Genomic DNA, 17,073 nt, shown 5'->3' with positions numbered 1-17,073 from the left:
CATGAACTGTCTTCGCCCGCTCAAACACTGGGATCGTGGGTTGGAATTAGACTTGAGGCATGGATGTCTGTGTGCGTTTATTCTGTGTCTGTTCTGTTCTGTGTGCAAGTAGCGGCCTTGTGACGGGCTGATCCTCCGTCCAAGGAATCCTACCGACTGTATTAAAGATGATGAAACTGAAAAAGTGGCCAAGGTCCATAGAGCCATAGATAGATAAATTGTCTTTGTTGTTCATTTGTTGCAAAGTTGTTGTAAGCCTGTATTAGGGTTTAACTAGAGCAGTGTGTTTAGCGTGGGATGTCTTTACGCAGTAGGGGAATCACCGTGTGCTGTGTGTGGGCGACCTCGACGGTACACGCGCTCGAAGTTATTACGCTTAATTTTTTTTTATTGCGTTGTAATTTATTTAACGACGCTTCCAAATGCTCAGTCTATATACCGTCGAATGACTGGATAATCACTGAATAATGGACTGAAAAGGCTGCGGAAGGAACTGACGTGGCCTGATTTCAAGTTATTGCACTGAAGCATTTGTCTGATGAGACAGAGGAAAATAATGAGAACCCTGAGTCAGTATAGTCAGTCACCGGGCTGAGACTGGAACACGAGACATTCTGCATACGAAGCAGAAATGTGGGTCTGTCTACTGAGACTTTCAGCGCTCTTGTCAAAACGAAATGCCACGTATATACACCACATGCACTGTAGCTACAGCTACAGCTCATCTTGCTACGTAATGCAACCAACAGTGCAGCAGTTCGCGTCTTGGACTGGTGCTCAATGTGTCTTTGTATCCCTGAAGTTCTTCATCAGACAGTTGTATCAATGCAAGAGTCATTTAATTATCACCCTTTAATCTGTTCTGTTCACGTCATATGGTTCAATATAACGTAGAGTGACCTCTGTTTCTTGTCTGTTACCCTCACTTTCTGCCTTCAGTTCAGAATCTGTGTCCCTCCAGTCTGCTGTCTAAAAACGTAAAGATTAAAATATACAAAACCTTCATTTTGTCCTTTGCCTCTTATGGGTGTGAAGGTTTAATTTACTCTGAAAGAAGAACACGGGCTGTGATGGTATGTGAGAACAGGGAATTGACGAGAAAGTGACGGGAGGATGGAAGAAAAAAAGTGCATATTGAGGAGATTCATAATTTTTTTTTCCCCTTGGCACTACAGCCCCAGTGGGCCTAGGCCTACCTCCATGAACTTCTCCGTTCACTCGGTTTTTCTAGATCTTACACATTCGGTAGGACTCCTTGGGCGGGTGATCAGCTCGTCGCAAGGCCTCTACCTGTACACAAACACAGAAAAACGCACACACACAAACTAAACAGCCATGCCTTGAGTGGGATTCGAACCCACGATACCGGTTTCCAAGCGAACGAAGACAGTACGTGCCTTAGACCTCTCGGCTACCGTGACCAACTCTTCATAATTTTTACTAATCATTAAATATTATTAGGGTGATGAAATCAAGAATGGGATGGACAAGGCATGTAGCACACATGGGAGAGACCAGAAATACTTAATTTTCGTCGGAAAACTTTAAGCTGTTGGACCTCTTGGAAGTCACAAAAGGATAATATGAAAATGGATCTTGAAAAAATAGGCTTTGGAGAGTGTGGACTAGATTCGTCTGGCTGAAGGTACGTTTTATTGGCTGCCTGTGTGAACACGATAAGCCTATTGAAGCGTCAGTTTTCGTGAAAGAAGGGAAACTCTTTGACTGACTGAGGAGATGTCGGCTTGTGGGAGGGGGCTCTGCTGTGCAGTTCTTAATTACAGGCCACTACAGAAGGAGTCATCCTAATAAGACACAGAATGTAATATCCGTTAAGAAGATCCAGATAAATAGAGAGTTCCCTATTGTGCGTTCATTTTATGCATTTTCTGCAGACAATGCTAAAAGCTATATAAACTTTTGTAGCAACATTCAATAGGAAGACCTAGGCGTAGATGGGAGGATACTATCATGCATACTGCTTTCTGTCGATACGGGTGTTGTGGCTGGCGCGATCCCAACTTGGGCTTCGTTTGATAAGGAGCAACATCGTATTCCTTGCGTGAGTTTCACAGTTGAAAGACCGCGTCGTGTCACAGCCAGATAAATACCTGATTTTGTGGAGTTTATATCACGCTTCAGCAGGGCCAGACATCAGGGTGGGGCTGATCGCTTCTTGCAAATCTTCCTTCAGAACTGTGGGACACGGCCCTCTGAGAAGGTTGACTTGGACACATCCTCCCAGCCTGTTGCCCTAAAATCAGTTGTAATAGGCTTATAATCCTCCCATATATATTTCGGCCGTCCAAGACATTTCCTCACTAATAGGCTATTCTGTACTTGTTTCTTGTTTCCCCCATTAAATCTAATTGTCCAATCCGTGGATCTGTACCGCGTTCTGGGACACGCCTCTCGCGCAGCCCGTCATCACTTGGCGAGAGGAACTTGAACGCACGAGAACTCGATACACTGCTATTGTTGTTATTATTGTGCTATCATCAGTAGATGCTCTCGTATCTTTATATCATTGCTATCTTGTATTTCTAACCTCAGTGTAACCAGTGAGACATTCTCATCCTTGCAGAAACAGACTGTCGCTGTTTCATTTTCTTTTAAAGGTAGCAAGCAACACTGTGGGGCTTAGTAGCATAGAAAGTTTTCCAAGTATTTTTAAATTTGCAAGCCATGATCATTCATGTTATTTCTTGAAGCATAAGTGTAATGTGCCTTAGCATGATTTCCATGAACTAAGCTCTACTTCACGTACGTTAACACCCATTTACTTTCAGTTAACACTCAAGGTCAGACTTGTCCAGTTTGTCTCGATTTATGGTACGCTTCTGGCGTTGTTCTTCGGTCTTTGTTTCTTTGTAATCTGAGCAATTTTGGACCTTCCCATCGCTATGTCGGTTTATATCGTAGCTGCCTGACCAACAGACACGCCTTGGTTCGTATCTTTGCTACGCTTTCTTCACCTTTTACTGTGAATTCCGGTGTTCCACAAGGATCCACTTCAGGGCCCTTGCTATTTAATATTTTTGGCGTACTTTCCTTATTTTAAAAAAAATAAAAGTAGGCTTGTGAGATCACCAGGCTCTCTCTCTGTGAATCCCCCCTCCCATTAACTTTTGAATGTCTGAACAAATCTTTATGAAGTTTGGTATATATATCATGGCACCTCAGCCCATCTCAACGGCGTATTTCATAAATTACTCCCCTCAGTCTGTGTATCTGTATGTGTGTCTCCCTCTCGTTGCTAGGCAACGGTTCGGTAAAATCGTTACCTCGGCAAACGCAACAGTAGAAGAATTGTTGGACAACTCGTTCTCTATGCGGTCCGTCTTCGCAGAACTTCCTGTTAATGGTATTTGCGCATCAGTTCACAATTGAAACACCTGATATCGCGGTGTCACGAATTTCGAAGATTGTAAGCTGTACAGTGTGATGTCGGCACTGTTCAGAAATGACGTCTGGCTAACGGCATGAAATTAAATCCTTTAAAACTGTAATTATTTCATTTAGTAATAAAACTAACGTCGTTAACTTCAAGTAGTTACTATAGGATTCTGACGATGGTGTATAACACACTGATATATTGGGTTTTTGGACTTTATCCATCGTCCTGGTTTTTAAGATAACTAATAAAAACACGACGTTTCGGAAACTGGATCTGTTTCCGTCCTCAGGTGAAGGAAAACACCTATTCTCTTGGACCCAACAGAATATGTGTTTTCCTTCACCAGAGGACGGAAACAGATCCAGTTTCCGAAACGTCGTGTTTTTATTAGTTATCTTAAAAACCAGGACGATGGATAAACTCCAAAAACCCAATATATCAGTCGTTAACTCCAGTATCAAACTAGTTGCCCACTACAGGCGTATTAAAAACACTGGAATCTTCTCAGATAGTAAGTCTTACTTTCAAGTCACGTTGATTGCGTTTGATTAAGAAGGCGAAAACATGCCACATTTTATCCGTTATATTTTCCGTTTCTACTTTGATAATCTTATGATTTCATATAATTCTGTCGTCAGATCGAAACTTGATTACGTTTCTGTCGCCTGAACTTTATCACTTCAACTGATTCATCTAAACTTAAAGGAATTCGGAGACAATTTGCAGCCTTATTTTGTGATAGATTTCTTAATGGCACTTGCGATGACGTATTAATTGGATTTATTCTTCCAAGACTTCCGTCCAGGCTGCTTGATGCTTGATTTCTCTCCAGTATCTTTACAAACAAACTCAGTTTCTTATCCATTTATGATACTGTCAGTTTGCATGTGCCCACTGGGTCAGAGACTTTTTCGACTTTTGATGTTCGCCATCGCGTGTAGATCAGTCCCTCAGCCAGATGTGTTTCCGCTGTAGATGCATTGATACTATCATGTGTATGAGTGACTATAGACTGGGTTTGGATTGGAGATTGGATTTATTGACCACTTTAACACAGGACTCGTGACTGCTCTTAATTATAAGGCCATGACTGATATCCACACTTTACAAATCACTGCAGCACACGCTAAGTCTTTCAGTTTGCTGTCTTCACAAATTGTTTCTTGATAACGTCTTCTAACAGTGGAGATTCGTCAGCTTCCGCGCTCACTTCATTGCCCGCTGGCTCTCTACTGCACCGACTAAGTCTTCTCTTCCTAGACTCCCTTACCACTCTAACTTCTATACTTATCTCGGTTATAACATCTCAGCACGAACCGCATAGAAGACACCGTTTCTAGCTGTTACTCTGTTGTTGCGCGTGGACTCGTTGCCGTGGGAACCTGTTTGTTTCGTGGTCGCTACCTAGTAACGGGGCTACACGCTACAATACTTTTTAACAGAAGGTTATTAGGTAGCGACCACGAAAGAAACAGTTTTTATTCACATCCCAACGTTATTTGTGTTATTATGTTTAGTAGCATTATCTTCGCGTATTTTCTCTACTTCATTACCCTTCTTGGTTAATGCAGGTTTCTTCCTTGGGCGCTTGCTTGTAATTGGCTGTCATCTTATAAAAGATTATTAATGCCGTCCAGCGTGACTGATAAATGTTGTGTTTTTTTATAATCTCTCATCCTTAACACGTTTCGGCCGTAGCGACCATCTTCAGAAGGACGTTATCAATACATACATACATACACTACTATTACAATGTCATTTCTTTTATTGCTAGTGTGGTGGGACTAAGTCCCTTGTACTGCGGTCACTTCTGGCCTATTGTACCAGCCCCAGATGATAGGTGAGGGTGATTGTGGAGCAATTGGTGGAATGAAGATTGGCAGGGGAAACCGAAGTACTCGGAGATAACCTGCCCCAGCGCCACTTTGTCCACCATAAATCACACTTGACCAGACCCGGGATCGAACCCGGGCCGCCGCGGTGGGAAGCCAGGGACTAACCGCTTGAACTATGCCGCGGCCTTACAGTGTCATTGGTCATTATCAGTACTTACAGAAACTAGTACAGTGTCGTAGATATAAAATATTATTCTGTAACAATTACTACGATGTGCATGACTTTGTTAAAACACTTGTAAATTGTTATAATTAGTCCGTTTACAAAATATTGTTTAAAAAAACTTTTTGTTAAATTCTAGAACCAGTTTGGCTTGTGTCCTCTTTACTTCTACTCCTTAAAGGAAGGTGAATCTGTTGTCAAGCACTTTAATAAACGAATCGATATTATTATTATTATTATTATTATTATTATTATTATTATTACAGACTATAACTCTATCACGAATACTGTTGATCTCCGCCCTCCTACTAAATTAATTACTGACATTCCCATTTCACTGTTGAACTCAGTCTTCCAGTCAAATGTGCCAACATTGGTGATATCATCTGTCCATTTGTAATATTTTTAGGAGGAGTACCGTTTCTCTGGATGATGCTTTTCCTTTGTATACACGTATTAATTTATTGTTTCTTCCTATTTATTACATTTCTTCTCTAATATTTTTATATTTATTATGTACCTTAACTGATTTCCTGCAATCGGCCACTGCTTTTAGCACAACTCGAATAGTTGAACTGAATTGCTGTTGTTATTATTATTATCATTATTATTATCATTATTATTATCATTATTATTGGAGAATGCGGTAGCGTAGTTGGTTGAGGGGCTATGCTACAAGCCGGAAGGTAGCGGGTTCGATTCCCGATGGGGTCATTGGATTTTTCTATTGACCTAATCCTTCCAGCCGCACTATAGCCCTGGAGTCGACTCAGCCTCTAATATAAATGAGTACCAGAAATCTTCCTGGGTGTAAAGGGCGGGTGGCACGTAAGGCTGAGAGTCTCACCGTCATCTGTGAGCCGATTGTCTAGATAATGTGGAGGCCTTGGCTTCTCACAACTCTAGATGCCCACACCGCCCGTTACAGGTATAGATTTATTTTAATTATTATTCATTGAACGATTAGAGGAAATGCTGAAACCTTATGCTCAGTGAGTGACGTAGCAGTTGCTAACCGTGTTTCGTTCATGCAGCTTATGTTTACACTTCGCAACCAGTGGGTCTGATCCCGGGGCCCCAGGTTCATCCTCCTCTTCGTGTAACTGTACCGACGGCACGCTCGTCTTACTCTTGTAGCATGATGATGGAGGCAGCAGCTTCTTCCGAAACGTTGGTAACAATCAGTCGGACTACACGGCGTCACATCCCACAATATATTTTGCTTTGCAGTCACTGCAAGGAGAGCCGCACATTTCACAGAATCGATTTTGTCAACGTCTGTCTGTGCATGCATTGTTAACGTATGCTTCGGTCTGTGCCGCAAATGCGGAAGGATCTCTCAACTGTTGCTATGGAAACAGAGATTCTGAGGTGACATGTTGTAAGTTCACTAAGTCTGAGTATGAAAGTTCATCTTAATAGTATGCACCCTGTTGTGTGTCATAAACAAGGTACACAAAATGTATACAAAAGTATGCAGTTTACACAACAACATTCTGTATTTAAAACAAAGACACTGTCGTATCAACATTTGTTTTTGTTTGTTCTGTTGTTTGTTACAGACAAATGTTGATACGACGGTGTCTACTTTGATATATTGGGTTTTCGGACTTCATCCATCGTCCTGGTTTTTAAGATAAAACCGGGACGATGGATAAAGTCCGAAAACCCAATATATCAGTGTGTTATACACCATCGTCAGAATCCTATAGTAACTAAGTGTCTACTTTTTTAAATACAGAATATTGTTGTGTAAACTGCATACTTTTGTATACGTTTTGTGTACCTTGTTTATGAAGGTCCATGTTCCAATTTATAAATTTCAGTTAGATGATTAATTGTTTGATGGCCAGATGGCTAGGGCCGACCTCACGTCACTATGCTCGCTTTCATACATAAACTAATGCATAGTTTGGTCGCTCCATAGCTCAAGCGGTTAGTCGCTGGCTTCCCACAGCGGCAGCCCGGGTTCGATCCCGAGTCTGGTCAAGTGGGATTTGTGGTGGATAAAGTGGAGCTTGGGCGGGTTTTCTCCGAGTACTACGGTTTCCCCTGCCAAACTCCATTTCCACCAAATTCTCCATCGTCATAATCACCCGGGGCTGGTACAGTAGGCCAATCAGTGGCCGCCGTGCCCAGTGGACCAAACTGGACTCCACCCCCCACTATGCGAATTTAAAAAATATGCATAGTTGTCTTTGGGTTTGTTTAATTGAATTCAAAATAAATAAGGGAATTTTCACTAGACGGAGGTATTTCGCACTGCATATTATCCGCTACAAGACTTGTACTTCCGCGTTCATAGGGGGCGTGCCCCGTGTCTGGTACTTCAGGCGGCCACCTCTTGCCTTGGTCTCCGCTACCTTGGCGAGACTGGAGCTCCACTTTGTATAAAAGATCTTGATGGGACAGCCAGTATCAGATAATGGCGTAGATTAGTACGTCGTCATTGAAAAGTTACATCATATTGTCACAATTTAGGGGTGACTGTAGACGGGGTATGGGCTGGCGAATAGATTTATTGACCACTCACAGGTCGTAACTAAAAAATAGTATAACAGTATCGCTGATTTCCACACCCTAAGTCTTCTCGAGCCTGTAGTGTCTTCACTAGTCGTTGCTTGGTAACAGCACCCAACAATGGAGATCTTCAGCTTCTGTTGTCACGCCGTTGCCCGCTGGTTAACACTCCACAACTGACCTGTCAACTAAATTATAGCGCAATCTCTTATCAGCCTCCCTTGCAAGTCCAAGTCCAAGCCACATTGCGACTGACGGTCAGTGAGCCAGTAAGTTTTGATGTCAAGCCCTATCTGGGGCTCATGAACAGATATTTATTACTCTTTGACAGTTACGATTGACAGTTGTTTTTGTGGGGCGCCCTCTCTGACAAGAGGACGGGTATATGCTGCTGCCCTTGCCAGAGCAGTCTTCCTTTGGTCCGAGTCCCATGGGGGACTCACGACCATATTTTACTGTCTCAGATTTGAGACTTCCTAGATACGAGTACTTGGTAACCCTGAACACATAGTTCAGAGGGAAGTAACGACTTTGGAGATGGCAGGATAATATTAACACGTATCTTCTGATGTGTCACGGACTGGGAGGATCTGATTCATGGACAGTTCCTGGCTCTGGGAACTCGTGATGAAATCAGTTCGCCAGTTCCGCAAGTGCTAGCGTAAAGGGTCGGTAACTTCTATGTGTGGGGTGATTTTTAGAAAGGCATTCTGTGCGTTGATTTGGGTATAAAACACTTCCCTCAGAAAGTTCTGTGTATGCAGAAGCAAGTTATCACAATTTCATAATAATGAAGAGCATTGTGTGTTGTCAACAAGTTGGCGGTAATGGCATGAAGAGCCACCGTCAGGTACAGCGATCATTTCAATGAAAATACCCGTCATTGAGTCACCCGCTATTTATGTTAAGTCATAAATTTCTTTTGAATTAAAAAGAAACTTCAAAAGAGATAAAAATGCAGTTGTATTTTGAGATAGAGTGCGGTGGACGTGTGGCACTGAAAGGGTTAATATAGTAGAGTGATCTCCAAGCTATGTTAAGCAGACTTATCTCTGTAACAGCGTAGAGCATCTGAACACTACACACTTCGACGCCAGCCCCTTTCGCTTAGATTGCTCCAAGTGTCAGAAATGTGTCAGCAACCCGCCGCTCAAAACAGTTTCCAGAATCTGATGTTTCCTTGCCTTGGGGTACATGAGTAGGTATCTTGCTTAGCGCACAATATGCTGCAGACAGAGGAAACCGCCATTAAGTGTGGAACCATGGCCAAGTTTGAATGCGATATCGGTGCTGATTAACTCGAGGCAAAACCTTGCTCTGTCTTCAGATAATTCCCGTGCGGGAAAGGATTCAAATAGGCTTATATGCAGCGTTAACTCAAATATTCTACTACAGTAACTTACCCTTTTTTTTTCCTTGGCACTACAGCCCCAGTGGGCCTAGGCCTACCTCCATGAACTTCTCCGTTCACTTCAGTTTTCTAGATCTTAGACGTTCGGTAGGACTCCTTGGGCAGGTGATCAGCTCATCGCAAGGCCTCTACCTGTACACAAACACAGAAAAACGCACACACACAAACTAAACATCCATGCCCTGAGTGGGATTCAAACCCACGATCCCGGTTTCCAAGCGAGCGAAGACAGTACACATGCCTTAGACCGCTCGGCTACCGTGACCGGCAACTAACCCACTTACTTTTATTTATTTGTGGGTTGTTTAACGATGCTTTCTGTAGCTAGGCTGTATATAACGTCGAATGATAAGATGATGCATGAGTGATGAATTGGAAAGTATTTGCCACAGAGTGGTCATAGCCTGATGGAGGTACTATACTAGCAATTGCCTGGAGGAACCTAGGAAAATCACGGGAAAGCCCAGTCAGGATAGGCAGTGACCCGCCCGAGATAACCGAGCATCTCCAAAACACAAATCAAGTTCGGAACCGCTGGGCCAACCCATCCGGTACTCAGCGACTGTTTCGACCTTATTGGTGGTCGTCATCAGGCTGCAGTACGTTGACGCTGAAGGAACTTTCGGCCGCGAAGCTGCTGGTGTCATTTTCAGTTGTGACTGTTCTTCTTGATGGCCGCATCTCCTTCGAATTATGCATTCACCATCATTCCCTTGTGGCGGTGGCCGTGTGTCACGTAGCGCCATGCAGCTGAATCCAAGTCTCTCCTGAGTAACTACATAATTATGGATTGATAGCTTCAGCGAATGTGCGCTGAGATACGTGTATGAAATGCAGTGCTGTCTGTTGGGATGCGGTTTCCTGTTCCTGTTCTAGAGCAGTACACAATGACACACAGACAAACATCTGAGGCTGCTTTAGGTCTCCTGCACCGGAGTGTTGGCTGAAGACCTGGCGCCACTTTCTGCAGTTTGGACGGTAATTACCTCACTTCTAGAAATACCAAACTTAATTTAATGTAATTTTTGTAACAACATGGCGATCGTGCGAAATGCTGCGGTTCAGAAAGAAAAGTGACAAGCAAGCCGCTGACTGCCGCCCTCAGAGTCGCAAGGCGCTCGCTCTGGTATTGATCCGGACAGCGAGATGAAGATGCTGGAAGCAAAGAGGTTGTGTGATTGTCCTCAGTCCCTCCGAATTTTACCTTAACTTTTTATAGTACAGTGGTAATTATTGTATACTTTCTCTTTCAACATTAAACTGCGCATTTTGCTCACACTGTATGTATGTGATCAGAGTGGCTTCACGATTTGAGGTGTGTATTGTTTTTCATCTCTCGAATACTGGAATCCTGGGTTCAAATCTGACTCTGGGCATGGATGTAGGTTCTGTATTTATGTTGTCCGATGTAGGTAGAGGCTTTTCATCAGGCCTGTCTCCCGTTCGAGGAGTCCCACTGAAAGTCTGTAAATAAAATTTCTAAACCAGGGAAACTAGAGGCCATGGATCGCAGTTGGCTGCACTGCCACAAAGAATATGAACAAGTAGAATATATTTGTGTGTTCTATGGGATTCTCGCAATAAGGACAGATTATTTCCCTAAACAGCATCATCAATATTTAGGCCCATATATTTATGTATGGTAACATTTAACATATCTAACAGTGAGCCGGGATAGCGCAGTCGGTATAGCGACTGGCTACGGGCTGGACGACCGAGGGGTCGGAGTTCGAATCCTGGAAGGGTCAAGAATTTCCTCTTCTCCATATTGTCCAGACTGGCTTTGGGGCCCACCCAGCCTCCTATCCAATGGGTACCGGGGACTTCAGCACTGGGGATAAAGCGGCCGGGACGTGAAGCTAACCACTCACCTCGTAGTAGTGCCCAAATCAAGAAAATGTGGATCTATACATCCACTAACCCATACGCTTAATTATTTAAGCACAGGGGCAACCTATTTAGCAAGGCTGTCAATATCGAGGCTTTAACTTGTAGCGTCGAATGGTAGGATGAATGATGAATTGAAAAGGATTTGGAAGGAAGCGGCCGTGGCCTAATCGACGTATTGTCCCGAAACTTGTTTTCAAGGACTGAGGAAGCCTGTGGAAAATATTGGTCAGGATAGACGATCTGCGTGCCGAATACGTACCGAAACGTCCAGAGCTGATGTATTGCCGATGAGTATGTTGATACTTCTCTGTACATCTCTTGCCGCAGAACTTGATACCAGTCGCCGTGCCGTTTAGAAGATGCACACAGATCTGGCCCGGACGAGCTAAGCGCCATGTTGCTGGCCGATGCTGAGAGCTGCTACAGTGAGGAGATGGCGCCCGCCTCTCAGTCTGTCACGCCTTCCCTGTCTCCTTCGCCGCCGCCTCCACTGCCGCCCCAAGCCAGCACAGCAGCGCGCTGGACAGACCTGGTGCCGCCCCACTGCCAGCGATGCCACCTATACACCGGGTCTGGCAACAAGGGTGAGTGTATTGTCTTCTTCTTGGTCTGTTGTGAAGGTTTTCTAAAGCAGTGGACATCCTGGGATCGGCTGCCTGTGCTAGCGAATTCTCTGTTCGGTGTATCGGAGACCGATAGGCCGTGTGTTGGCGCTTATGCCATTTTTATTCTATCTGCGGCACGAGCTCAATTTTCTGCCCCTCTCTTGCCTCCGATATTTCCATACAAGCGACCCAACTGGCAATCGAACTTTGGTCATGTTTTGGTAACTGTTTGGTTATTCAATTTGCTTGCATATTGAGCTGGGAATTGCTTTGCTTCTCTTCCGGGCCGTGCTGAGCTGATGTTCTGCGCGCGCGGTTGACACTGCCCTCTGCTCTTCTCGGAAAACAGGACGAAGTTTGTTTCTGAAGTGAAAGGCTCGAGGGGCTGGAGATCTCGAAGTCTTTAAATACTGCCCCAGTATTTTCGTTCGAATACAGATCTGAGTTGCTCTGTAATTGGTAGCCGGCGGGACACAAGAAGATGCCAGAAAACGCACACATGTCTGGGGAACAGTTGCGACGGGCTCTCACTTCTCCTTAATCGCCTCGAAAACCATACGACTTACGGAGAAAGTGTAATGGACATGTTTGAAATGTATTTAAAACTTTTGTACAAATCGATTTTCTCTCCGTTAAATATGTTTCTGGCTAAGGTCGAGATGTGCGCAGACGCGATTATGCGTCTTTATGCAGAATGCCCATTATTGTTATCCGATTTTAACTGGAATGTACTTACAAATTTTAGAAAATCTCCGAATACAGAGTTTTATGAAAATCAATTCACTGCTTCTCGAGTTGCTACATGCGGACAGACAGACGGACACGCAGACGTGGAAAAACCGATAGCACTCTTTTGTTTTAATTTTTTGCTGCCAACGCGCCAAAAAGATCACAAATTTGAATTATACCCATGTCAGTTGTGTGTCATGTGTATGTGAGAACAACAGTTTCTCCAAATATTCATTTCCGTTAGCTAAGATGCGGGCTACTCTCTAAACAGACAACTGAAACGTACGATACAACCTTCCGACTTGTCCTGTGGCGCGCTGTCTGCACCGCCTTTTGGGGAACCGGAACATCGGCCGAAGAGTAATTTAAATCATGAGCTGCGTTTCACAGCCAGAGGCATGCGCAGAGGTGAGAAGAACACAAATTCGTAGCATTAAATTTGCCTGCAAACATGCCGGCCGACAGGAGGAGACCCTTTCCCAAGAATTTTTGAAAATAAACCAAATTCGAAAAAAAAAATATACCACATATTTAATACCGAAGAATATAAGTATGTAAGAAGTTCGTATTCTGTCCTGAATACTGTAGATCAGAGGTGCACAAACTCATGGCCCAAATTTTCTGCCCCTACCTGCGATTCACGTGGTTGCACGGCTAATTATAGTACTCAAAATGTATTTTTTTTGTTTCATTTGTATCATTTAGAAAGAAGAGGATGTGGCCTATTCGATATACTATTCCGGTGTCTGACTGGAGGCACTGAAGAAAATAACATATCTCATAATACTGTGTCCCGGTTGAAATTCGAACCGAGCACGTCCCGGATATGAGTCTACAGCGTTACCGCTACACTAAACTGGTCGCTAACCACACGTGACTGGTCGATTCTATAATCCGTGAACAGAACACTGGAGTGAGGTGTTGCCCTCTGGATGTTGTCACGTACGATTTTCCATGGCCTTAACCGTTTAAAACACGGTGGTAGCCATATGTACCGCTTGCTTTAATATTAAGAACTCTATATTCTGCTCACAGAGTGTATTTATATGTTTCATCAGGTTCTCGCAATAAACCGCGATTATTTCTGTAAACATCAATAACCCGCTGGGCTTTCTAACGGAAACGTAAAATGTTTCTTGCGAGGTACGAACTTGATTGTTATGTACTATCTTTTTTTTTCTTTCTTCTTGGCACAACAGCCCCAGTGGGCCTAGGCCTACCTCCATGAACTTCTCCGTTCACTTCGGTTTTTCTAGATCTTACACATTCGGTAGGACTCCTTGGGCGGGAGATTAGCTCGTCGCAAGGCCTCTACTATGTACTATCTAAGGACCTCAAATTTCTTGAAAAGGATAAAGCGTTGAATCTCTCACACGGAAAACAGCCCTAATCACATATCAGATGTGTGTTAAAATGATAATAATAAAATTTAGAGTCAGGTTTAACTCTGTGTCTAGGCACCAAGTCGTAATATGAATTTGAAGGAATTATATTCAGTATTCAGCCAACTTGATCCGTGACGGACGGGTTCCGGAAACTATTGCACGGAGATGGAGCCAATCTGAACAGATTTGCGTCAAGGGGGCAGTTTTTCCACTCATAGGGAAATAGTCGTACCATTATTATTATTATTATTATTATTATTATTAGTAGTAGTAGTAGTAGTAGTAGTAGTAGTAGTAGTAGTGGCAGCAGCAGCAATAATGATGATGTATTGCAGCGTGCGATCGCGCCTGCCCAAGAGCTGGACGCGCACATCCTGCGTGCCAGTTGCGTGATCACCCTCACGTCCTGTTGCAGATGATGAAGAGTCATGTCCGGTGATCTGTGAGCGCGAGATGCACAGTTTGCATCGCAACGTGCCGGCCCTCAGACGCAGGGATGTGGACACATCCACCATCCGACAGCATTACTACCCAGAGGGTGGCTGGGGCTGGATTGTGTGCGGCGTGGGCTTCCTGGTACACTTGCTGACCTCAGGGCTGCAGCTAAGCTTCGGTCTCCTGTACCTGTACACGCTGCACCATCTGAGGGACGCAAGCCCCATGGACGCAGGTATGACTGGTCCGTAAATCATGCGGCGCAACCTGTAATTACGGGGGGCGGAGCGCCCGGTATTGTTCGGTACAGGGCTCCTCAACTTTCAGTATTCAGAAGGCTTTTCAACTGTTTTGTAGCGTGGCTTGGGGCTCTGTGCCTTGCCGTCTCCATGCTGACAGCCCCACTGGTCGTGGCCTTGTGCCGCCGAAAGTCGACGCGTCTCACCGCTGTCTTCGGAGGCCTCGTGATGGCTCTAGCGTGTCTCTTCACATCCTTCGCGCAGCAGTTGCACCAGGTGGTGCTCAGTTACGGCGTGGTGCTAGGAGTGGGCACCGGCCTGGTGCGCGAAACGTCCAGCCTCATGCTGGGTCACTACTTCAAGCGACGCCGCGAGTTTGTGGAGATGGTGGTGCAGGCAGGCGCTGGCGTCGGCATAGCACTGTTCTCCGTGTTGTACAAGGAGGCCGTGGGGTGAGTACAGTGGTCCAGCTGTTTGGGCTGTAGAGGGACTACATTTGTCCAGCGATTTAGGCCGTAAAGTGATTACATTGATCCAGCGATTTGGGCCGTAGGGTGAGGACATGAATACAGTGGTCCAGCCGTTTCGGCCCTAGAGTGACTAAATTGGTTCAGCGGTTTGGGCTCTGGGCTGAATATAGCGATGTCCAGCTGTTTAGGCCGTAAAGTGATTACACTGGTCCAGCGGTTTGGGCTTTCGGGTAAGTAGAGTGTTACAGCAGTTTGGGCCGTGGGGTGAGTACAGTGGTGCAGCGGTTTGGGCCGTGGGTTGAGTACAGGAATACAGCGGTCCAGCGGTTTGGGTCGCCATGGGCGGCATATACACACAATGACTCATTTATGTCCGACAGGAAGCTGGGATGGCGCCTCGGCCTGCAGGCGGTGACGGGCGTCCTGGCACTTGGTTTCTTCCTGGGCGTTCTGTACCGCTCGGCCTCGCTTTATCATCCACAGCGCCGCGCAATCCTGCATCTCAAGAATCAGCGCAAGAAAGTGAAGGAGAAGAAAGACAGCGTCGGTGCGCCTCGCAAGCCACCGTTCCTTGACTTTTCGCCGCTACGGATACGCGCGGTGCAGATGCTGCTGCTGGCGTCGTCCACGGCGGCGCTCGGTCTCTACACGCCTGTGTTCTACCTGGCGCTGCAGGGATACAAGGAGGGCCTGGAAGACAGCGCCCTGGTGCTCATGCAGACGTTCATGGGCTTTGCGACGGCTCTGGGCTGCGTGGGCTTCGGTCTGGTCGTAGTGAGGCCTAGCGACCAGTGCCTCATCTCCAGACAGTACCTGTGCCAGGCCGCTATGGTGGGCGTCGGTAAGACTGCGTCTCATGTTGAAAGTTACTTTCAAGCTTGCAGTTAAAACGGCGTCTTTAAATCAGCCAACTGGCTGTTACAGGCGTGTCTCTGCTCGCATTGAGCACTGTGCAAGGTTACCATGGCTACGTGCTGTTCGTCTGGCTGTATGGAGTGTGTCTGGGTGGCTTCCTGTATTCTCTTAAGATGTTCACAATGGAACGCGTGAGGGCGAGGTACTTCACCCGCACCTGGGGGTTCGTGCAGGGCGCGGAAGCCATTCCCGTGCTGCTGGGCGTACCAATCACAGGTTTGTGTTGCTGCTCAAACGTAACCACATTTATAGTGCAAGAGCAATCTATGTCATGTTGGTTTGTCATTGCTTATGAACCACTTAATGAACCCAACTATCACTCTGCAACACCGCTATAGTAAATAATAAACAGAGGAGCATTAGTCAGTGTGAATATTTGCTGCCTACTCTCGATGTTATGGGGTGGGGTGAGTTGACTGCCTTGATACTCATGGTGCTAATTTACCTGCCCCAGACGACAGTTCAGGGTAGGGAACACTAATAAGGAAGCCGTTTCGGTATACTATTTCGGTGTATTTGTTTAGTTTCTTTAGGGCCAATTGTTGGAGCAGCTACATTCTGACGTCATTCCCCTCAGGATACATCAACCAGAGCCATCCGAAGGCTGGTTACTACTTCTCATTCTTGTCCACGATGCTCGGCGCGGCGCTGCTGTTTCTCGTGGGTTTCCCGAAGCGCCACCGGACGCCTACAGACGTCGCGCCCTGCTCCTGCTCCTCGGCGTCGCCCGCGAGGCCTCCATTACCCAAAAGCATTTCTTTCGCCACGACGCTCGATCTGCCTCTGGGATGCATCTCAGGAGAGGTTCTGCCTGACAGCCTGATGCTGGGCTACGACTTCCGGCCGCTACGCCCCAGCAAGAGCGTACCAGAGGGCCTCGCCACGCGTCACGAGTGGCTCCAGTATCGCCGCCCCGCCGTGAGACAAGTGACGGTCATTGAGCAAATGACCACGTCAGTGTGACATCAATACAGTGTATTGTTTTAAAAATTAGAAAATATACGTACACGAGTTTTGAA

At 45.5% G+C, this 17,073-nt stretch overlaps 1 protein-coding gene across 2 annotated transcripts in view; it reads left to right on the top strand.

Annotated features, from left to right (window-relative positions):
• Positions 1-17,073, top strand: part of LOC111867478 (monocarboxylate transporter 2) — a 26,778-nt gene extending 9,705 nt beyond the window's left edge. The window contains exons 3-8 of one of the 2 annotated variants that reach the window (XM_023857391.2): positions 11,604-11,860; positions 14,411-14,665; positions 14,788-15,121; positions 15,520-15,980; positions 16,064-16,270; positions 16,632-17,073. In XM_023857391.2, the coding sequence (XP_023713159.1) occupies positions 11,671-11,860; positions 14,411-14,665; positions 14,788-15,121; positions 15,520-15,980; positions 16,064-16,270; positions 16,632-17,017 (1,833 nt within the window). In that variant the 5' untranslated portion in view covers positions 11,604-11,670 and the 3' untranslated portion in view covers positions 17,018-17,073. Of the gene's footprint in view, positions 1-11,603; positions 11,861-14,410; positions 14,666-14,787; positions 15,122-15,519; positions 15,981-16,063; positions 16,271-16,578 lie in introns of both variants that reach the window. The other variant, XM_023857392.2, reaches the window with a different exon arrangement.

Source organism: Cryptotermes secundus, unplaced genomic scaffold (assembly GCF_002891405.2).
Source record: "Cryptotermes secundus unplaced genomic scaffold, Csec_1.0 scaffold843, whole genome shotgun sequence".
NCBI classification, from domain to species: domain Eukaryota; kingdom Metazoa; phylum Arthropoda; class Insecta; order Blattodea; family Kalotermitidae; genus Cryptotermes; species Cryptotermes secundus.
This window is presented reverse-complemented; position numbering and strand designations above follow the sequence as displayed.